At 42.7% G+C, this 22,796-nt stretch overlaps 1 protein-coding gene across 3 annotated transcripts; it reads left to right on the forward strand.

Moving 5' to 3' along the window:
• Nucleotides 1-19: 19 nt before the first annotated feature.
• Nucleotides 20-21,875, forward strand: LHX8 (LIM homeobox 8). 3 transcript variants are annotated; one of them, XM_081009006.1, is made up of 9 exons: nucleotides 20-297; nucleotides 3,172-3,273; nucleotides 3,811-3,978; nucleotides 9,780-9,901; nucleotides 13,680-13,900; nucleotides 15,488-15,591; nucleotides 18,751-18,846; nucleotides 19,385-19,568; nucleotides 20,992-21,875. In XM_081009006.1, exons 1-9 carry the CDS (start codon nucleotides 217-219, stop codon nucleotides 21,066-21,068), a joined length of 1,155 nt encoding a protein of 384 aa, XP_080865132.1. In that variant the 5' UTR covers nucleotides 20-216; the 3' UTR covers nucleotides 21,069-21,875. The 3 variants fall into 3 exon arrangements, with proteins under 3 accessions (XP_080865132.1, XP_080865134.1, XP_080865133.1); XM_081009007.1 differs by lacking the exon at nucleotides 20-297 and adding an exon at nucleotides 689-1,445; XM_081009008.1 differs by lacking the exon at nucleotides 18,751-18,846.
• The last annotated feature ends 921 nt before the right edge of the window (nucleotides 21,876-22,796 follow it).

Genomic DNA, 22,796 nt, shown 5'->3' on the forward strand with positions numbered 1-22,796 from the left:
AGTGGAGTCGGGTAGGGAGCTCGGGAAGACGAGGGGGAGCAAGGACTGGAGGCCGACGAGGAGGGCCGGGCGTTGGCTATCTTTTCCTTGATACTTTTCAAAACTCGCCCAAGTCGCTTTTTTCCCCTTTTTCTTTTTCTCCTGCGCGGAAAGGGAGGGAGTGGGGGCTCCGTCCTTTTGGAGTTGGTATGTGAGGAGCGCTCGCAGCCCAGTGCCATGTATTGGAAGAGCAACCAGATGTTTGTGTGTAAACTGGACGACAAAGACGTGCCTGCGCTTCGCCTCGCGACGGAAAAGGTGAGCCCGCTGCCTCTTCTTCCCCCTGAGAAGACGAGAGACCCTTTTCCTTAAGCGGATTGCCTCCCTCGCAGTCTGTGTAAAAGTGGAGTGGATCCAAATTTGCCCCCAGAGATACCAGCTGCTATGCCCTTTGCTCCGGAGTAGTTTCATTTCATTGCAGCGGGGGCCGAATATTTCGCGTTAAGCGGTTTGCTCATCGCAGCTTAAGACCCGTCCAGGAATTCCGCCCCCCCCCAATGTAATTTTAATTTTAATTACATTTCGTAATTTTGTAAAGTATTCCCACCCCCACCCCTCCTCTTCCTTTGAAATGCGCTTTTTCGTGTGGTGGAAGCGATTTCCCCTTCCACTCCTGAAGGCAAATTGGCACGGTTCCACCTAACGTCTGTAAGCGCTTGACACCCTTTACTTGGTGTGTCTGTGTGTGGAAAGCTACGGGTTTTGTTTTTTTGTTTTTTAACTGTAGATCTAAAATATAAACAAATACCTGAATTTCCAGCTGAAAAGGAAAAAAAAGAAATAAAGAAAAGCGCGCGCGAGCACACGAAAACAAGTTTAGTAGGAAACGTCCGCAGGGGAAAGAGAGAAATCGAATATTTGGTGAACGGAGGACTGACACCGCTTCCACTTCTTACGAAGGACGCCGCTTCGACTTCATACAACGGAGTAGTCCCTTAAGGCATCGCTGGCTTTTGAGGATTTTTTTTACCGTGCCTCGATTTCGCTTCGAACTGTCCCTAAAGCAAGCGAGTGACAGACGTCAGGCTTGCATGACCTACTTTTTCTTTTTCTTTTGGTGCCAAAGCCAAACCGTTTAGAATTAAAGAATCTGCATTGAGTTTATCAGAACTGATGGGAGCTCGTGGTCGGTCCACCCACCAACGCATCCATACATCCCTCCGTGTCGGCAGCATAATTTAGAGGGGGTGGGCAAGTCTTTTCGTTGCTGCTGCTCAGCAGTTGATAGCCAGGAGTCCTTTGCAAGCCAAAGACCTGCCAGCAGACCCGCATCTGCCTCCCGTTCACCCCTCTTTTAAAAGGCAGTTAATTCCAGCGGTTTTGGGTCCCCCCCGTACATCTGTGGCGATCGGCGCGGTCAGAATCCTCCAAACTAGCTCGGTTGCCTTCGATGGGGCTACTCCGGGGTAAGTGATCGCAAGCAGCCTTGAACCAGACCATGAGCCAAACCCTCAAGGGCCGCCGCATTTCCTAGTCTCTGTTCAAGGAATTCTAAAAATGAATGCAATATACTTATTCACTGGAATCATAAAACCGTAGAGCTGGAAGGGACCCCTGGCCTGGGGGTCATCTAGGCTAACCCCCTCGCAATGCAGGAATCTCAACTAAAGTACCCATGACAGATGGAAATAGAAGCCTTGCTTGAGCCAAAACGAAAAGACATTTAAACCAGAGCAAATTGTTTGCAAGGGCTCGAGTACAGCCTGTTGGGTTTGGGTTGGCCTTTTAAGGGTTCTGGGGGATAGTGTCCCCCCTTTTTTGCTGTAACCTTCCTGCCTCTTTCCATTGTACTTTATACTGCTTACCTGCGCATGGGAAATGTCAAATCGTGCGCTGCATCTATAGACGCCGGTGGGGAGCAAGTCCCATAGAAACATGCAGGGCTGGCTTCTGTGTAGGCCCGGGACGGTGGATGGCGCGCAGCCTCTTCAGTCGCAAAGACTTCGGCAAAGCAAGGAGCCGGTGGACTAGCTGCAACCTGGATAAAATTATTACGCGGGGTCAGGAATGTGTCCCCGAAACTAGCTCTGCCTCCTTCCACGAGGCCACTCTGGGCAGACCCATTTATACCCCGGATCGGGGCGCTCTAGATCGGGTCGGGCTCCGTTTCGCCCCGGCCCCGGCTATGGCGCCCGATGGTCAGGGATGGTGTAGGAGGGTGCAGTGCCCGCTACCTCCGCTCCAGATGATCTCTCTCACATTTCATCTTGGCGATTCAGGTGGATCGGAAATGCATCTGTTCCCGAAGCTCTCCCACACTCGGCCTCACTGACTAACCGCTGGGATTGCGGGGTAATTAATCCGCATCGAGGTGGCATCCCTTGCCAGGGAGCAAAGCTCCACTGGAAACAGTAATCGGGTTCAGGATTGCACTGCGACTTTGGATAGAGTCGGCTGCTTAGCTAAAGGGGGCTTTGGGCGCGGGCTTGACGGGCCGAGGGTCGCCCTCCGCCGGCTTTGTTCCGCGCGCCTAATGGAGGCGAGCGCAGCGCCCTGGCGGAGTTGGCGCGAGCGCTTTTGTCCCTCGCCTCGCTCGGCCTCGGCCGCGCCAAACGGCTTCATCAAGCGCGCGCCCTCCCTCCAAATTGGCCAAGGGGGCCATTGTGTTTAATGACCCCCCGAATTAAATTCAGCTGGCTGGTTTCTATTCTCCTCCTTTCTCTTCTGGTGACGTTCCCTTCTTCTTCTTCCCCCCTTTTTTTGTGCCCTCAGCTTAACGAAATAAATAAATCCTCGAGTCTAAGCAGCAGCCCCTCGGCCTGTTGACTTCGGCTCGAGTGCTTAAGTGGCAATTTACACCTCGGAGGCCCCAAGCTGGAAGTGGCAAGGCGGGCTTAATTGCGGAGGGTATTTGGAGGCCGCGCAAGCTGAGGCATTTTTATTTAAATCGTGCCCGGCACGAGCGCCGGGCGGGCGAGGTCTTGGGCTGCTGCTGGAGGAGCGGCAATTAGTGCTCAAGGGCCCCATTGAAGCGCTTATGCCTCGGGGCCGACTTCGCCCCCTAATTGCCGCCGTTTAGTTTTGGCTGGAGGGGAGGGAAGGATGGTCGGCAGCCCCTCTTTCCTTCTCCTATGACGAGCCTCAGTTTTCGGCGGCCTTCGGCGAGCTCAGCCGTCTGGTCTTTCTTCGCAGTTCCCGAGGCTCATGGCTGAGGAGTGTGGGCGAGTAGCAGTAGCAGCAGCGGCGGCGACCGCGACTGGGAGAAGACGGAAAAGCGCGGGAGAAACTGGGCTGGTAAGTCAGCGAGACGCGGGTGGGATGGAGCGACGAGAAAGGGACTTTCCTCCTAGTCCGTGAAGGGAGCTGAAGGAGAGACGGCGTCTCTGAGGCGACAGGGGACTCTTTGTGTGCGGGCAGCGCGAGAAAGGCGGGAACGGGGCATTAGCAGGCGGCCCGGCGGGCGCGTGGCTTCGCGGTCTCTCCCACCTGCCCCGACCCAGTCAGGGCAGTCACTGGGTGGCCTTCAGGTCGGGTTGGGTTCTCTTCTGAGGGAGATTTGTGAGGGCGAAGGGGCACAGACACGAAGAAGGGCTCCAGGGAGAGAATATTCAACCGTAGTAGGAACTGAAGGGGAGCTCCTCTCCCTATTATCAGTTATTTTATCAATAGTATTGGCGGGGAACCTCGGCTGAGGCGGCTGGTTTGAGGGAGCGCTCGCCATGGCAGCTGGATCTAATGATTGGGCGGCGGGGAGAGGACGATAGTTACCTCAGAGAGGCTCCTGAGGGAAACAGGCCCATGTGTATTAATCCGCTCGTGTCCGTGTGGCAGGTGAGCCCCGAGGTTGCCGGAGACGAGGATTCGTGCTCGCCGTCCACCCCTCTCTCGCCTTCTTCGTCTTCTCCGCGCTCGCTGAATTCGGGCCCGGGCGGATGCGCGCCCAGCAAGTGCATCTGCAGCAGCTGCGGCCAGGAGATAATCGACAAGTACCTTCTCAAGGTGAGTTGGCGGGCCTTGCAAACCTGGGCCTTGGAGCGGGAAATGAATGGGCTTCGAGCTCACAGTTGGGGCTTCAAGGAAGGCCAATCTATCCGCCAGGGTCCCAGATTTTTTGCTCTCCTGAAAGGTTCACCTCCTGATAGACACTCTGGAAGACGAGAGATTGTGCTTTCCAGCAGGTGATCAATGAAAAGTTACTCAAAAAGCACGCTTCTTGGGTCAATAGTACCTTTTGAACGAGTTTGGGTTTTTAAAAGCTCTTTTGCAGGGAATCACCTTCAAAAAGTACTACTAGAAAATGCTATTGGCCTTTGCAGAGGTTTCCCACCCTCCTCCTAGAAATACAGTAACTTATTTCACTTGGATATTTGAGAAATCTGAAAGCTAAAATCACTACAGATTTAGGGAGATTTGCTCACTGAATTTGCAACACTATTTCTTTGCAGTCAAAATTGGTTTCCTTGACTACTGGACTAGTCTTAACCTTTGGTGTTATATTTAGGATCATTTGTTTAGTGCACATACTTGCTACAAAACAGGGCCACTGTTTTGACAAATTCAAACTCAGAATTATGTTGCAGGTTTTAAATGCTGCCTTACTCAAGTGAAGTTTCCTCTTTGGCTTATAAATGTCATATGTGCACTAGATCATGGGTTAGTAGGCACTAATCAAAACTGAAGTCTGGTTTTGTTGTAAAAAGCCAGATAATTTGGATTTCACAATCATCAGACTGTCTTGAGTTTGTCAGTAGATTCCTATAAGAGGCTCCAAATCTGGGCCATGCTGAAACTAGGAAACAGCTTAATTTTTTCCTGCTCATTCCTGAAGTGCCTTAAATACCACTTTACAAACACAATACAATAAATATCTACCTAGGGGCTTACTTCATTGGCTGCAATAGGACTTACTCTCACGTTAATGTGTGTAGAATCGCAGCATTCAATAGCATCCATACTTTTAAAATCTGAAGTGGAAAGTTGAATATAAACAAATCTGGAAGCATAATGCAGAGTCACTTGTTGTAGAATGCATATATTTTATTCTGACTGGTTCATGAAATGGTGCCTTAGTAAAAGGTCTTCTCCTGGCTGAATATAAAATTTTAATTATTCATCCGCCCTGGCCAGATAACCTAAGGAGGTTATGTGTTCAAAATAGATTGCACTTGCATTATTAGAAATAAATGTGTTCCATTGCTTTAAGCTTGCTGGAGACATAAAAGTAAATTACCAGTTTTCAAAATTTGGATGAAGAAACAAAATTTCTGAAATTCCCAGTGATCATAACCACCAGCTCAGAAAACGAATCTCAATTGGATATGTATTTTCTTGTGGTGCTTTTTTTTTTTTTTTTTTTTTTTTGAGGTGCCAGATATTAAAAGCCAACCTGAAACTACATTTGATATTCTTAATATTTGATTACAATTGGAATATTATATGGATGGGCTTATGGAGGTGCAACTGCTGGCTTCTGTATTTGAAAGGGGATTATTCTGCATCTTTTTCTTTCTTCCTTTTTTGTTTGCCAGAAGTTCTGTGATTGCCTGGCAGCTAATGTAGGGTGAATTTAGGAAGCAGGCATGAAACAAGATTTTAAAAATAATTTTTGGATTTATCTTGCCAGCATGGTACATTTGGGGAATTATTGTGTGTGAGCATTACAGTATATCTGCACACAGAATATGGGAGTGGATATTTGTCATCTGAAGTTTGGTATAACAAAGGCATAGGCAAACTTGGCCTTCCAGATGTTTTGGGACTACAACTCCCATCATCCCTGACCACTATTCCTGTTAGCTATAATAATAATTTATTTATACCCCACCCATCTGGCTGGGCTTCCCCAGCCACTCTGGACGGCTTCCAACAATATTAAAATACAGTAATGCATCAAACATTAAAAGCTTCCCTAAACAGGGCTGCCTTCAGATGTCTTCTAAAAGTCTGGTAATTGTTGTTCTCTTTGACATCTGATGGGAGGGTGTTCCACAGGGCGGGTGCCACTACCAAGAAGGCCCTCTGCCTGGTTCCCTGTAACTTGGCTTCTCGCAGTGAGGGAATCACCAGAAGGCCCTCAGCGCTGGAGCTCAGTGTCCGGGCAGAACGATGGGGGTGGAGACACTCCTTCAGATATACTGGACCGAAGTGACGATGACTACTGCTACTACTCTACTACTACATTTGGACCCCACCTTTTCTCCAAGGAGCTCAAGCTCATGTATATATTCTCTCCCCCCCCCCCTTCCTTCTTTCTCTCACGACAATCCTGTGAGGTAGGAGGTAGGTTAGGCTGAGAGTTTGTGATTGGCACAGGGCCACCTAGTGAGCTTCATGACCAAGTGGGGATTTAAATCCTAGTCTTCCAGATCCTAGTCAAACACTTGAATGAAGAGTGAACCCTTAGCATAAAACAGCTTGAGGTCCCCAAAAATGTTTCCAACTGCTGATTAAAAAGTAACATGATGCAGACTGCAAGGATAAAGTGGTAATACTACATAGGACTATTAATTGTTTATGCTGCAGATCAAACTTGTGATGATTAGGCTGCATCTGGAGTTCTGTGTCCAGTTGTGGGTGCCGCACATCAAGAGGTCCAAGTTGGAGGGTGCTCGGAGGAGAGCAATCCAAATATCAAAGTGGGTCTAGATACCGAATCCTATGAGGAATGGTTGAAAGAGCTGGTTGTGTTTAGCCGCCCTAGAAGAGAGACTGTTAATGGGAGACGTGAGGCTGTTGTGCAAGATGGAGTGAAATTGCAACTGTTCAGCATTTGAAGAAACCTCTCGAGCTGTTCAGCACTGTAGCATGGTTCCTTGGGAGCTGATGGACTCTCCTTCATTGGAGGCATGGATCCTGCATTGGGAAGTTGGAGCAGATGATTTCGGGGACCCTTGAAGCTCTGTGCTTCTTTGACTTCAGTTGTTATGAACATGTTCCATAGGCCTCCGTACTGCTGCTCCTAGCACTGGTGGTGAAGTCAGAGAGAGAGAATAATGCTTGTTTGTGAATTAGGTAGTTAATCTTTTTCACTGATGTGACTTTGTTTCCAACTCGGGGAAAACAATGTGGCAAATACTCTTTCCCTCTTCCCATTATTGAAGAAACAAACACAGGAGTGTTGCATTGTAGCTTACTGGTAAATTCTTCTAGTGTGGGGAATATGTTTATACAGTTACAGCAAATACTACCGACAATCGGCCATGGTAAACTCTGCAAGCAGGGTTCAATCACAGTTGGTAGGATTGTTTATGCTGTTTCAAGGCTTAGGCAATGTTGTTTATGTATCTTTTGTGTACATCGTGCTCATTTCAGAAGGTCATGGTAAGTCAGTTACGTGACTGTTATGTGATCAAAGGTAGTTCAAAACTGTATTCAAAACTCCAAACTTTCAGTTACAACACTGTACCTTAAACAACAGAGAACTTTAAAAATTCATTTTTTAAATCAATACAGTGATGAATTACCATCAAGGACTATTAGTTTTCCTTCAGCATCTGACTTCACTGATTTGATCATCCCTCTAACTTTATCAAACGTTAAATTCTTGTTTCATAGGGTTTCTTTAGTAAGGCTGTTGGCATTTTTGAAATGGCTTAGTGGACAACTAATATATCTATTTAGTGTTCTGTATCTTGGGTTATTACCAAATCGCCAAGTGACAATCGATTGAGCTACAAATTTTCTGAAAACTTTATTCTTGCTATTAAAACTTAGTACAGTGGTTCACCAAGTGGATGGTATCTCCCCGGGGAGGACGGGACTAAGAGGCGTGGGGTAAGGGTGGGTGCTGGCGTTATGCCACTCCAAAGCCTTTGATTGCTTCTTTACAAAGGCCTGGCTAGAGCACTAGAGCAAAAAAACACCACCTTGGTATTTCATGTTTTATTGCTCTTATCACTTTCAAAGCCATTTCCTTTGGTCACATTTGTTTTTATTTGCAATTCTGAATTGTTGCAAGGTACCCAATCATTGGTAATAGGTAACTGATTCCCTTACTGTATATCTGTGGTAGGTGAAAGTTTGTGTTTGTTTGGTAAGTAGTTACATATAAATATTTTAGGCTATAGATTTCATTCACCCTTTTGTTTTTATTAATAATGCAATAAAAAAAAGTTCATGCAATATTGTTTGCTATATATTCTTTAAATTACAAGCTTAGAGTTTATGAATTCATTTTTTATATTTTCAGAATAAATATAAAATTACTACTGTTTTGAGTTTTACTGTGTTATCATCTTTGGTGGGTTGTGCAAACCACTGTTTTGAATAATGCTTTTTATAAGATAGGCTATAGAGGGCACTGGGGATGAGTTGAAGAAAGCAATGGGGCAAAGTTTGGGAGCCACTGATCTAGCAGAGGATTAAAGCATGTCTGTTCACACAATTCACTCTGATTGTGTCTATTACCTTGTCAGCACAAGTAATAAATGCAGCTAGGATATACGTAGTTTGCTATGTGATAAACTACAACAATTGCACATCGGCTGTTTGGTTTGAGAGCATGGATCATTCATCAACTCCATCATTTAATGTAGCCACGCAAGCTAACCTCCACTACGGTTGTGAATGATCCATGGTAAGTTTCATAATAAGCAAGCAGCTGAATAAGTGTTTCACTTTCTCATGCTTTAAATGGTAAGCTCTGCAGGGCAACTTCACCCCTTAAGTGCAGTTCAAGGTGATATGGTGTCAGCTAATACTGCCTTTCTGGATTAAACAGCTCCATAGTCATCCGTGCTATGTTGCCCTCTTCCCATAATGTTCTGTTAAAGCTTACACAAACACTTATTCTAAAGCCTAGAATAACTTGAATAACTTGAATATAAACTTGTGTCCAAAGTCTTGACTAGCTTTTGACTTGGGGCATGTTTGTGCTAGCTCATTTTCATGTAATATGTCGTTGAAAATTGCTCAAGTAAAGGCTACACCTTTATATTTTTATTCTGTCACCCTTGTTATAGCCTGACCAGCAGGGGTGGTGTTGGAGGAGGCCTATGGGAGCTTCACCCTCCAGAATACTTGCCCCTTCTCTACCTTTTAGAAGCTTGTTTTATTACTTTGCAGTATATCTGTTTGCTATGTAAGCAAAGGTAAATTACCAGTGAGACTGCAGCCACTTGCAGTCTTAATTCGCCCAGAGGCAAATTAAACCCTGAGAGCAGGAGCTAGAGTTTGTGTGTTTCCTTCTGAAAGGTGCCTTAAAATCACATCTTTACATTTAAATCAGAATTTGTATGTTTGGCCTCTGCCTCAAGTCTTTTATGCCCATGCTGACTTACGAATACTTATTGCTCATTTGCATGAAAATAAATAACCCATTGCTGCTAACTTATTTATTCAGGTGAATTGTGTGAGCAGGACTGGAAAATCAACAGAACCACCCCCTCGAATAAAATTGGGGAATACAGGAACAAAACAGTTCTCTCTTAAGATGCTTTTGTGTTCTGTTCGGTCACTGTAGATGCACAGTCCCTCTGGGGAGAGAAGCTGTTTCTGGATTTCCACAAGTGGCTTTTCTTCCTTGCATTAAACAGAGCTCTGGCATGACTCATTTGTGTCAGTAGGGCTTGTAGTGGAGAACTTCTCGATGAATTGTGCCCCTCTTGGGTGTAAAATTATTATTATTATTATTACTACTACTAGTAGTATTATAAATTCCATTTGTGATTGCTTTTTAGATCTGTGGATTCTCACACTTGAGAGTCCTAAGTATTACTGTGAACTTTATTTCTTCAAGCCCTGTTTATATAGTTTGCTTAAATCACTGCTACCGAATGTAAAATTTCTTTCTCCTTTCATAGGTAAATGACTTGTGCTGGCATGTGCGGTGTCTCTCTTGCAGTGTATGTAGGACTTCTTTGGGAAGACACACCAGCTGCTATATCAAAGACAAAGACGTTTTCTGCAAACTAGACTATTTCAGGTATACTATGCTTTATTTATGTATGTGTTTATTGCATGTATGCATCAACTTTCTGTCAAAGCATTCTAGGTGGTTTATAATATGAAACTATGAAATGTAAAACTGTCCCTATTGGAGGGGGTTAGTCAACTGGAGCAGATCTGATGTTGTTTGCCTCCCTCCATCGCTCTTCTTTCCTCTTATAGGCAGGTGGTATCTTGTAATTACAAAATACTAAGATTATGACAGTAGACCCATGAATTTTTGTGTTTTATGTGCATGGACACATCCTAGTACAAAGGGCTTATTTACACAGCAGTGCTCATAACTGAAACACACTATTGGCTGAGCTGGCAAGAACTGTTGGAAGTTGAGCCCAACGATACCCGAAAAGGACACAGGTTCCCCATCCCTGCTTTAGTGTCATTTGGTAGCCATTATTAGGCTACTTTCTGGGTAGCTGCTCTTGAACCATTCCTTCTACATCTTGTTGTCCTCTTAATCTTTTTTTATTATTGAAAAATGTTTATTTTTAGTTATTTAAAAAAATCTGAAAAAATATGGCCCTTCACAAAACAAACAAAACCTTCAGCATTCATGCCAGAAATTGGGAAACCAAATAAATCTTTTTAGGAACAGTTCCACTTCTTAATTGCATAACTCACAGCATGTATACGACAAGTGGACCACAGGCTGGACCATACTCAAAGCTGAGTATTTTCCAGTCCATCTAACAGCAGAATCCTATGCATATCCTATGTATTTTAAATGGAACTCACTCACAGGAAATTAAAGGATTGTAGCCTATTTCTCCCATTGAGCTAACGAAGTGCTTAATGTTACTTGCATATATCCTTACTGAAAGAATTGCTGCAGAAGATCTGTTAGATATATCTATAGATATAGATATATATAGATATATATGCACACACCAACAAACAGTGTCATGGAGTGGTCTAGGATAGAGCATGGCTGGAAGAGTGTAGTTATCTGGAATTACTTGCAATATGATGAAATCAATCTCAATATTATAACTTCAAAAAATGTTTTCGATTAAGCCCTACTGCCATCTTCCTGTTTCCATCTACTCTCACAAAATGCAATTGTTTCCTCCAGAAGGAAAGTATTTCTGTTGCATGCCAACACTTTGGGGAGTAAACTACTCCCGTTTCTTCTTTGCAGTCCAAGATAAAACATGGAAATACTTTGCTGCTAGAGTAAGCTACTGCCATTGAAGGTGTAAGGAGAAACTCACCCTTTGTTATCTAAAGTGCTTGGGGTTTCTGACTGTAATAAAAGTACCTGGCCTTTCATCCTGAATAACACCTAATATGTCTGTTGAAAAGTCAGGAGAAAGAACTTGGAAACAGTTTTTAAAACTGACAATCAGATCCATGAAGCCTACGGATGTGAAACTGTGAGGTGCTCTTCAGAAATACACCAAGTGCTCACTTGCATTGATTTTTTTGACATTGTTTTGTACACTGGTGAGAGTAATAGAATTAATTCTCAACATCTTCCCATTCTCAGCTCATATGTCCTTCTGTTTCATTGCCAACAACGGAGGGGAATAGTGTCTAAACAGCAGAAAAATATTGTAGTAAAATGGCTCTAGTCAGACTCTTGCCATTATAATGCTTTAGTAACAATTCATTTGGATTACTGCAATGCACTCTACTTGGGGATTCATTTGGTGCAGAATTCTGCTGTCTGCTTTCACAACATTCGCCTAACTGTTACCGTATTTTTCGCCCTATAGGGCGCACCTAGGTTTTTTTTGGGGGGGGGAATAAAGAAAAAAAATTATTTCCCCCCCAGGCGCGGGGCTAGGATGGGGGAAGCCCGAGCTTCCCCCGACGCCAGCCCCCAGAACAGGCTGCTATCCGCAAGCCTAGGGAGCCCGGCAGGAACTCCCGCGGGCTCCCAAGGCTTGCGGATAGCTTCCTGAAGCCAGGAGAGTGAGAGGGGTTGGTGCGCACTGACCCCTCTCGCTCTCCAGGCTTCAGCGAAAGCCTGCATTCACCCCATAGGACACACACACATTTCCCCTTCATTTTTGGAGGGAAAAAGTGTGTCCTGTAGGGCGAAAAATACGGTAATTTCCAAATTATATTTGAGGGCCTTCTCGGTGGTGGTGCCCACCCTGTGGAACGCCCTCCCATCAGATGTCAAGGAAATAAACAACTATCTGACTTTTATCTGAAAGCAGCCCTGTTTAGGGAAGCTTTTAATGTTTGATATTTTGTTCTGTTTTTAATCTCTTGGGAGCCGCCCAGAGTGGCTGGGGAAACGCAGCAGGATGTGTAGGGTATAAATAATTTTTTATTATTATTACTATTTATTTAGCTTTCACACAACTGGAACTATAGTGGAGTATAGTGTCCTCATTTCCATGTTTTTTTTATAAACAGATCGTCCCCCTGCCCCCAAAAGCCAATAACCCAGAAATGAGCACAAAGCTTGCACTATTTTCCACTATAGTTCCATAAGTGGCTTATGTGTGAAAATGCAAATATAATATGGAACTTAATAGTCATTAAAATGGAATGAACCGCCATGTGAATGCAGCCTGTATTGCAAACATCCCGTCCCCCTGCTTTTTACCTCTTTAATGCCCTAAATGGCCTAGGCCAGGGGGCAGTTTACCTTGCCTGGGCTGGAGCAGTCCTGCCGAGAACCCTCCATGGGCTGGGTTCTCGCCTGCGATTTCCGGCATCTGCGTGTGCGCAGACATGATTTCCGGCACTGCAGAAGTGAGTCCCCACACCGCGCTGCGCTGGTTTAGCGCAGCGCTCCAGGACTCGCCAAGCGGGCAGCTCAGTTCTGGGGTGGCTCGTGGGCCAGTTAAACAGCCAGCGTGGGCCGCACGTTGCCGACCTCTGGCTTAGGCTCTTTGTACCTGAAAGAGCAGCTTTTCTCTGCATATTTCCCTCCATTGCCTGAGCTAAAGAGGGGAAACGCTACTATGGCTTCCCTCTGTTTTTTTCATAGTTGAGTTTGATGAAGCAATGTAGGTCTTGATGGTTCCACTGACTCTTAGAACTCTTTAGATCAGAGGTATCTATCCACCTCATAAGAATATCACATTCTTTTGGTTAGTTGTCTAAGCCGACTGCTGAAAGAACTTTCCATGGTGTTGCCTAGCTGTATGGACTGTTCCTGCTGAGTTATTTTGTAGTTTCATTGCTGTTTTTGTGCTGTTTTTTTGTTGGGCTTTTTATTGTACAAAGTTTTGTGAATCAAAGATTAGTTGCCCTCCTATTTTTTTTTAATGCTAATAAATTATCATCTCCTGGACACAGAGTGGTAATATATGTATGGAGTAAGGAGGAATAGCCTACACCTTTTTAAAAGAAAGCTATAGAATGAAAAGGTGTAGGGTTCTGCCTGACTCAACACTTCCTGTCTTGGATAGCAGGTATTAAACTCATTTTTTTTAAAAGATACCCCTGCTACATCAAGATATAATCTCATGTAACGCCATGTGTATGACATAACAGGGCTCCTGGGCTGACTTGCCTCAAAGCGGCATGACTTGTCCTTATGAGATCTCTTATGATTCTCACAAGAATGCATAAGGGAACGTCATCTCAAAAGTTCAAACATTAATTGCAAAGTCAGGCAATCCTCCTTTTTTTCTGAAGCAGTTGAGTGGAACTTAAGCAAATCCCAGCTTTCAATGAGACTAGTAGCATTTATGATGAACTTCATAATACCCGCAATGTAGCTTCATAATCTAACTTGAGTGGCAGTTGTATGATGAATGGCTGCTATTTTCTCTTCCCTTCTTTTGTTACAGACGGTATGGAACTCGTTGTTCTCGCTGCGGCAGGCATATCCATTCCACTGACTGGGTCCGAAGAGCTAAGGGAAATGTGTATCACCTGGCATGCTTTGCCTGCTTCTCCTGCAAAAGGCAGCTTTCCACAGGGGAGGAGTTTGCTTTGGTGGAAGAGAAAGTCCTCTGTAGGGTACATTATGACTGCATGTTGGATAATCTGAAACGAGAAGTTGAAAATGGTAACTCTCCTTCTTGATGTTAGGTCCCTAGGCTGTATTCCTTTTTTGTTTGTTTGTTTGTTTCATGTGGAGGGAAAACACACACCCCCCACAGTAGGTTCTGGAAACCAGATTAACTTGATCATTTTCTCTGTAACTAATGTATAAATGTAGCATGCATGCAATTCCATGAGGAGTTGGTCATCTGTAGTTTTCACTCTTGTTCTAAGGAGCATTTTACCTCTCCTCTGCTTTCCTCCAGTGTTTTTAATCTGTGGCATTGGCAAAGTAAAATTCTCCATGCCACACAGGCCACTTCAGATTGCCATAATTGCTAGTGGTGCTATGTTTGCACTTCATTAAAAAAAGGGGGGCACCACTGTTGCTCCTTACGTTTGCAGATTTTTCAAAGCATGGTATCCCAAGTCCATTACAGTGGTACCTCAGGTTACATATGCTTCAGGTTACATATGCTTCAGGTTACATATGCTTCAGGTTACAGACTCCGCTAACCCAGAAATATTACCTTGGGTTAAGAACTTTGCTTCAGGTTGAGAACAGAAATTGTGCTCGGATGGTGTGGCTGCAGCAGTAGGCCCCATTAGCTAAAGTGGTGCTTCAGGTTAAGAACAGTTTCAGGTTAAGAACGGACCTCCGGAACGAATTAAGTACGTAACCAGAGGTGCCACTGTACATGTTTGTCCTTCTCAAGCAATGTAGTTCCATTTGATCCACAGTTGCGAAGAAATGGTGTAGTAAACATTTCTCATTGGGCGGATAGAGTTACACTGTAATTCAAACCCCCTTTGTGACAGGTTTGGGGGTGGGAGTTGGATTGTCTATAGTTTTCCCATACTCTCCTCAGAACCATCTCTCCCACTCAATGTGCTAGTTGGAGGAAGGGGCCAGCAGCAAGATCTCTGTTGGTGGCAGACTGTGGAGAGCTCCATAATAGAGTGTTACGGGGTTGGGGAAGGGCTGGGTTCACCCTGGATTTGCTGGACCCTGAGCCAACTCCACTACCATCACATGATGGCCCAATTGATGCACCAGCTCTGCCACAGCAACTTTCATGCTCCCTCTTCCCATTCCACACCAGCCAGTGTGAATGGCAAGGCTTTGCTGGTGACTCTGCTTCTTTTAAGATCTACTGCTCCTCACTTGGGATTTGGATTGTAGTTTAAATGATCTGAATTTAGCCCTTGACAAGAACTATAAGGAGCTTGATTATTTTTTTTTAATGTCCATAGCATTTAGCATTCTTTCTCTCTACTCGATTCAGAATAAAACTGGTTTTTAATCAAGGCCATGTCATATTCCTGTTTGGTGGTTCATGGATTCTCTTCCTACACCTCTCCCCCGCCCAAAATAAAAATGAAGGCCTGCGCTTGCAGCCAGGACCCTGATCTGAAACATGCTTAAAAAATAGAATACCAAATCTGGTACAAACTCAAGATAATTATGTAGAGTTGCAAAATAATGAAAAATTGATAATTCCGTATTCACGTATATCCTTAATGCAAGAAGTCTATTTTAGCATAACGTCTGTAACTAATGACTGGTGTTGGTACTGTCAAAACTTCGACTTTGTCTTCTTTTTAATTTCAGGTAATGGTATCAGTATGGAAGGTGCATTGCTAACAGAACAAGACATTAATCACCCAAAACCAGCAAAAAGGGCGCGGACCAGTTTCACAGCAGATCAGCTTCAGGTAGAGCCCTGGCATGGTACAATGCCTCTAATGAAATACAGCTGTGGGTTGTTGGTGTGGGGTGGGAGGATAATGATTTTATGCTCTGCATCACTTAATAATTATATTAAATATAGCTGGTTATGAAGAAATTCTCTCCACTGCAGATATTTCTCCTGGTGTCAAAGGCACAGCATGTTTCTGGAATATTCTTGCAAGTGTTAACTGTTGTTCCATGTGAAATAGTTACTCTTCAGCGTTTCTGTTTCCCAGAAGGCAGCTGGTAATTCTGTAAAGTGGAAATGTAAATGCTGATCTGTTTTGACTACTTGATGAAATTCATTAAACCAGACATTTCCATCACTACACATAATTATAATAGGAGACTAAATAGTTTCAGTTCTGTGTAACATGAAGAGAAGTCCTAGAAAATGTGCAGAATATAACTTTACAGGAAACAGATATTTTCAGTGTCTTGCATTTCACCATAGCTGCCAAACCCAAGTGGCAATCAAAACCATGGCTCTTCAGCACAGGCATCACTGTCAAGTTCAGATAAGCAGAGGCTGAAGCTTAGCAATGGTGGGGTCAGTATGAACTTTGCAAAACTGATGTCTTTGTGCTCCGTGGGGGGGGGGGGGGTTCTCCTATGCTACCCCTGAGTTCCGTTAACTACTTTTATTCTGTGGTAGATAAACTTGCAGTTCCTTATCACAACCACTCTAGCACCTGCCTATTTCCACTTTCTGCTTTATAATTCATTCTTGTCCAATAGCTTAGTACCATTGCTGCCAAATAAGCATAAATAAATCCTATGTGCATTGAATCTTATGTTGCCCCTTTTAAGGCAAAATGCCAACTTCCACATTGCTTTACAATCTCTTAAAATTAAAAGCAGTCTAATAAGACAGGATAAGGTACATTTCTATTGATAAAAAAACAATTAGAAATCAAAAATTGAACAGAAAAAGGGGGAAATTAATCTAAAGTTTGCTAGCATAAAAGTTTTCAGTTCCTATTCAAAATATTTATTTCTGGTGTACTCAATTTGGTAATACTTACATATGTGGGAAATAACCTAGTTTTGGATTATAACATCCACATTATTATGTGCATATAAAAGTGGCTGTTTAAGTTTTTAGTGAGAAGCAATGGCCTGTCTGTTCAGAATGTTAAAATTGCCTTCCATATAGTCCTAGACATGTCCACTTAGATGTAAGTCCACTGAGTTCTGTGAGGCTTACTGCCATGTAAACAGGCATAAGACTGCAGCCTTAATGTTGCAACAGGTAGTGCAATGGATACACAGGAAGCTCCATATGTACAGCAGAGCTTTTAGCCCTCAAAACAGCTTTTCCTCACCTCTACCAGCATCTGTTAAATAATACCACAGGAGCTTCAGACGCAGTATTTGAAGTTTTGCTCAGGCGATATGACATAGGTTAGCTTCAGCAGATTCAGGAAAGCACTTGCGTGTGCGTAAACAGGTGTTTTGATCTGAGCCATAGGACTATTTATGCACTGAGTCTAGTTCAGGGGTCAGCAAACATTTTCAGGGGGCCGGTCCACTTTCCCTCAGACCTTGTGGGGGGCCGGACTATATTTGGGGGGCGGGAGCATGAATTCCTATGCCCCACAAATAACCCAGAGATGCATTTTAAATAAAATTCTACTCATGTAAAAACACGCTGATTCCAGGACTGTCCATGGGCTGGATCTGGCCCCTGGGCCTTAGTTTGCCTAACAGTGGTCTAGTTCTTCTACTTTTAAAATTGTAAACAGCACCTCTTTTTTTGACATCTAAAAATACCAAATAATATTTAGGTAGCAAACATTTAATTGCCTTAAACGCATGTAATACTTTTTAATTTGGAGTTGTTATTTGGCAATTTTCTCAAAGGACTGCAGTGGTTAATGGAATTGACAGGAATCTCATTTCCTTGCCCTTTATAGGGGTAGGAATATTTCGTGCATGAAAATTCACTCATGTAGCTCTGGGTTCAGCCCATTGTGTTGCATCTAGTGATGTTCATCCCATTGTGCAACAGATTTCTGTTCTTGTAACAGGACTTCCCTGTTTTCACTCACCCTGTAGCTCTCTGCACCACCTCAAATATTTGTAGCGTCCCCCAACTCTCTGGAGCAGGTTTTGGGACACAGGGAAGGAAAGGAAGGGGAAGTCCAGTTACAATATTGACCATTTGAGTTTATATAAGTCATAACTTTGGGGTACTGATATCAACAACTGAATATTCAGTTGACTTGTCTACCCAGCCATCAGTAACTCCAGTAGTTTACAGCTAGGTGTAGAAGTATCTTGACTCAATTAAACTTCAATCCTTCCACACCAAAATGGCCATGAGGTTTTAATTCAAAAAATGTAAAGTAATGGCCCTTTATCTCTTTTATAATGTTCATCTGAAAAGGCTTATGACATACTATAGTTTGTCTGTGCGTTTCTGAACTATCAGTGCAGAACTAAATATCAAATTAACAATAATATACACTAATCAAAAATCCACTTTCAACTTGAATAAGCTCCTGAAAGAAGTAGGGAAGAGTAAAAGCTAATTTTCAAAAATAATTTCACAGTAGGATTCACACAGTACACTTTTGGGCCTGGTAACTTCACCAGGAGGTTTACGTTTAACCATGCCCTGTGGTGTATATGTGCTATGAATGTGCCTTAATGCGCCTTGGCTTTGCAAAAATTAGTATAGCCATTTCTAATTTCTTCCGCGTTCTGTTTCATACTAACATTGTTCATATTTGCAAACATTTTGTAAAGGAGGCCCTGATAGGGCAACAACTAGTTCTTGCCACATGAAGGTGCATTTTTGTAATACAAGTGTCACATAAAACGGATATGATCTGATTGAATAATGATGATGTCGTCACATGAAACCAGCTCTCAGTAACAAATGAGCTGGAATCTTGCTTTGATTTTTTTCTTTCTTTCACGTAATGTTGTATTCTAGTGCTGGAGCTAATCTGGTCATTGGGTTAGCTTAGCCTGCCTTGATGTGGTTTAGAAGTCTTTTATGTGGACAATGCACTCCTCAAAACTGCTGTTGGAGGTTGGAGCTATATGACTGCATCTTGTTACTTATGCAGTCTGGCTAGTACGTTAAAAAAAAAAATACAGTTTAAAAATAAAAAAATACTTCTTGCATTTTCCAGGTAATGCAAGCACAGTTTGCTCAGGACAACAATCCAGATGCACAAACACTCCAAAAACTGGCAGAAAGAACAGGCTTGAGCAGGCGTGTGATACAGGTAACTGTACTGCAGTTACTTCACAAGTACTGTGAGCAGAGCTTCTCAGCAGCATAAAGCTCCAAAGAACAGTTTTTCTATTGATCAGTATTCCTTAGCTAGAGTAGACCTTGTGTGATGTCTTTTACAGCAGTCCTGAAACATTGATTTTGGTTTTTTTGTTTGTTTCTTTAGGAAGAAAATGCACATCTAATGTCTTCCATCACATACTTTCACATTGCTGAAGGAACATAATTTAGGGTTGTCTTGCATGTGCCAGCAGCAATGTGAGTGATTAGTGACCCGTGGTGAACACTGACACCAGGAGCCCATGTTAGAAGCTCCCCCAACTTGTTGGTTGTACTAAAGTTCGATGTATCTTATTTTTAATTTGGGTCTACCTGGCCTCAGTAAAGAGCACACACAGGGGAAAAGTTGCACTGGCATTTATATGGAAGAGGCCCTCAATGGTTTTAAATACTTTGTTTCTTTGATGTAGTTAAATGCCAGATAACGAATACGATGTGCATCTTTTTGTGTCTTTCCATTTTGTGCCTAGGTGTGGTTTCAAAACTGCAGAGCACGCCACAAGAAACACGTTAGCCCCAATCACTCTTCGTCTACTCCTATTACAACAGTCCAGCCTTCCAGGCTTTCTCCACCAATGTTAGAAGAAATGGGCTACTCGGCCTATGTACCCCAGGATGCGACAATGCTAAATGCTCTGCATAATTTCATGGATGGTAGGTACATTAGCATGTCATAATTACTTCATAGACTTGAGAGAAGAAAATGTGAAATGCACCCTTTTGCTCAGGGTTGGGCACCATGCAACCCACAGGCAGCCAAAAAAAAGACACTCATTATTGTGTCTGGTATTCTTGGGAAATTCTTGTACTGTTTTTCTGTGTTTGATTGGAATATTTTGTATATTTTATCGTTTATATTGTTTGCCACCTTGTGAGACTTTTTCTAAAAGGCAGGATAGAAATTTGTTAGATGACAAATACATTCTAGCTTTTCAGGTTGTTGTCCCTAGTACTCTGCTGCAGAGAGAGGTTGATAAAAAATATTTTGCTCGGAAAGCAAGCAAAAACTATCCATATATTCTCTGTGCTCATGATAGCATATAGCCCATAAGTCGGGATGTCAAAGCTGTTGGTTTTGCTTCCATGTGTGCATAGGTACACCATACCTTTTTTGTTTTGTTTGGCAAGTTCTGGTCCCTAGTTTGGGGAAATAAGTGATAGCCTTGCATAAGCTTAGGCCTTTTGCGTGTTACGGCTTTTTTTTTTTTTTTTTTTTTTGACCATGCCTTTGAAACTGACAATATCTCGGGCTCTTTATTGTAGCAGAGGATCTCTGAATAATGACCCACAGATCTTTCCTCCCCAAATTACATTTTCATGCTCACCTTTTTACATTTAAAAATGTTCACAATTCTTTTTTTTTTTTTATGCATGTTCTTATGGACTTCTGTACGGGAATGCTGTATTCAAAACTTTATGGGGGAAAAATACTCGTTATATAGCACTTAAAGTTCACCACAATTCTGTTATCCTGCATACACAAAAGGTTTATGTCAAGCTAGAAACTTTTCCTTAAATCGAAAGGAAGGCCTAATTAGACAGAGTTTAAATAGCTTTCATCTTTCAAATAAGGCTTTATTGTAAAGGGCTTCGTATTATAATAAAGCAAGCCTCATGACATCTTAAATGCTATGAAATCTTTAGCGAGCCATAATTTAGGGAGCTGCAGATTCATCTGAAAAGTATTGTAGTTCACAATAATGTGATGTGCCGTAATGAAATTTGTGGCTCTTTAAGATACCACACAGTTTTGTTGTCGTTTTGCTGCAATGGGCCCATTTTATGCATAGTTTTGAACTGTATTCAGTGGGATTAGGCATTTTTGTAATAAGATACCTTCCTCACAAACTGCAAAGTTGTATGTATAAAAGAGTTCATCTGGTAACAGGCATTGCCCAGGGTATAAAGACATGGGGGGGGGCACTGTCATTCTAGAAATGAGCGCTAGTACCAGCTGGTGAAATGGGTGCCGCTTGCTGGTATCCCAGCCATATCAGTGCAGTTGGGTTTGTACTCACAAGTAATATTTTTTTATACTTCTAGCTAGGCTGACCAGCAAATCTTTCTATTTTTGTAGCTCATTCACCTTCTGCTCTTGGACTCCAGCCTTTGCTACCCCATTCAATGACACAACTGCCGATAAGTCACAGTTAACTCATTTATTTCAGGGACATGAGACTAAAGAGGTACCCCTGAGATACCCACTGTACTTGTATTCAGTTTAAACTTTAAATGACATCCAAAGCATTTTGAAGACGATTTTGTTGCCCAGGTATGTAAGTATAGTTGGCCTGCAAGACACTTTTATGGCTTTCTCCATAAATATGTTTACAAGACTTATTAAAGAGAAACACCTTTTTTTGTATTGTCTGGAAGTAGTCCATTCTAGCTATGTGTTTGTTTAATTTATTTATCATCAAAAGAGCACTTTGCTAAAAGACAGGACTGACAGTTGTGCAAAATGTTTACAATTCTTTGTGAAATTGTAGTTCATCATTAGTTTGTATCTGTAAGTTATTGCTATTAAAGTATTACTTGTATTTGAGTTACATGCAGCCTATACTTTGAAGATTATGTCCATGAGCTGGCAAAAGTTCAGTTGCCAGAATTCTCGAAATGACCTAAATAAAACCTTCTGTTGTAGCATGACTAGCAAACATATTATTGCGTTAATGGTATAATCTTGAGTATTTTACAATGGACAGCCTGATTCTATTAGTTGAACTTGTAAGGAAAGACACAGTAAGTGCTCTAAGTACATAAATATTTAATGAATTGGCAGCCTTCTCTGAACTGGTAGATGTAACATCCGACATGAAGTTACTTAACTATAAATGGTATTGAAATGTCAATGATACCCTTTATAACTTAGAGAACAGCTAACTGTGGCTACTTTAATATGTTTTGTTCATTTCACCCTGTTGGTTTGGATTCTTACAAAATATATTTCATGCTACACAATTTCCACAATGTCTTGTGTACTATGTTAAAAAGGCCAGGGTAGTCTTTAAACAGCCCGAGTGCAAAAGCTTGAACTTTGTTACAGTTTCATGCATATAGGTACATGTACTTACATCCATGTCTCTTCTTACTGTGAAAGAGTAGAGGCTTACATACATCATATTTAAATACAACCACCCTGATCTAGTCAAGGGGGAGATATATACACTTGTTTATGTGAACAATGTGACTGAAACTAGTAGCCTCCAATCACTCTTGTCTTGGTGCTGTGTATATTTGCTGTGGCAAATTGTACATTTTTGGTTTTCCAAAACCTAAAGATGACAGGTGGAAGTGTCAGTGCCTGTGGTACACTGAGCCATGTTTGCCAATAGACAAGCTAGATACTACCTAGGGCTTCATTCTTTTAGGACCCTTGGCATCACTGAAGAGGAAAAGCCTCTCCTAAGATGTCTCCTCCTAACCATGCATGAACCATCTAAAACCACTTGTGCTTCTTGCTTCACAATTATGAGGATATCGGTACATTGACAGCTAAGTCTTCCATAAACGAATAATGGAGGAATTCTCCTCCCCCCCCCCCAGCAATTCCTCCTGCCTAAGCACCATATATCTGCTTCAGAAGGTTGAGAACCCTCCATAGCAGATTTACATTTTCAGTGTAAATTTCTATGCATTGCAGTGTTCTATTACTGAACTGTATTTGGACATGGGTCTTTTCCACCATGATTATGAGCATTTGAAATCTGCAGATTTCAAAGTTTGAATTTTGGAGCACTTTTGAAACGGTTCTTACCTTTGTTTTAGTATGTGAAAGTGGGAGAGCACAGCCATATATGTGCTCGTGTCAGTTCTTCAATGACTAGAAGAAGCTGCTGGAAATTGCAGCAAGCCAGAGTGGCTTGCTCTCTTCCCTGCCTC

Source organism: Podarcis pityusensis (assembly GCF_964106645.2).
Source record: "Podarcis pityusensis genome assembly, chromosome: 6".
Classification (NCBI taxonomy): domain Eukaryota; kingdom Metazoa; phylum Chordata; class Lepidosauria; order Squamata; family Lacertidae; genus Podarcis; species Podarcis pityusensis.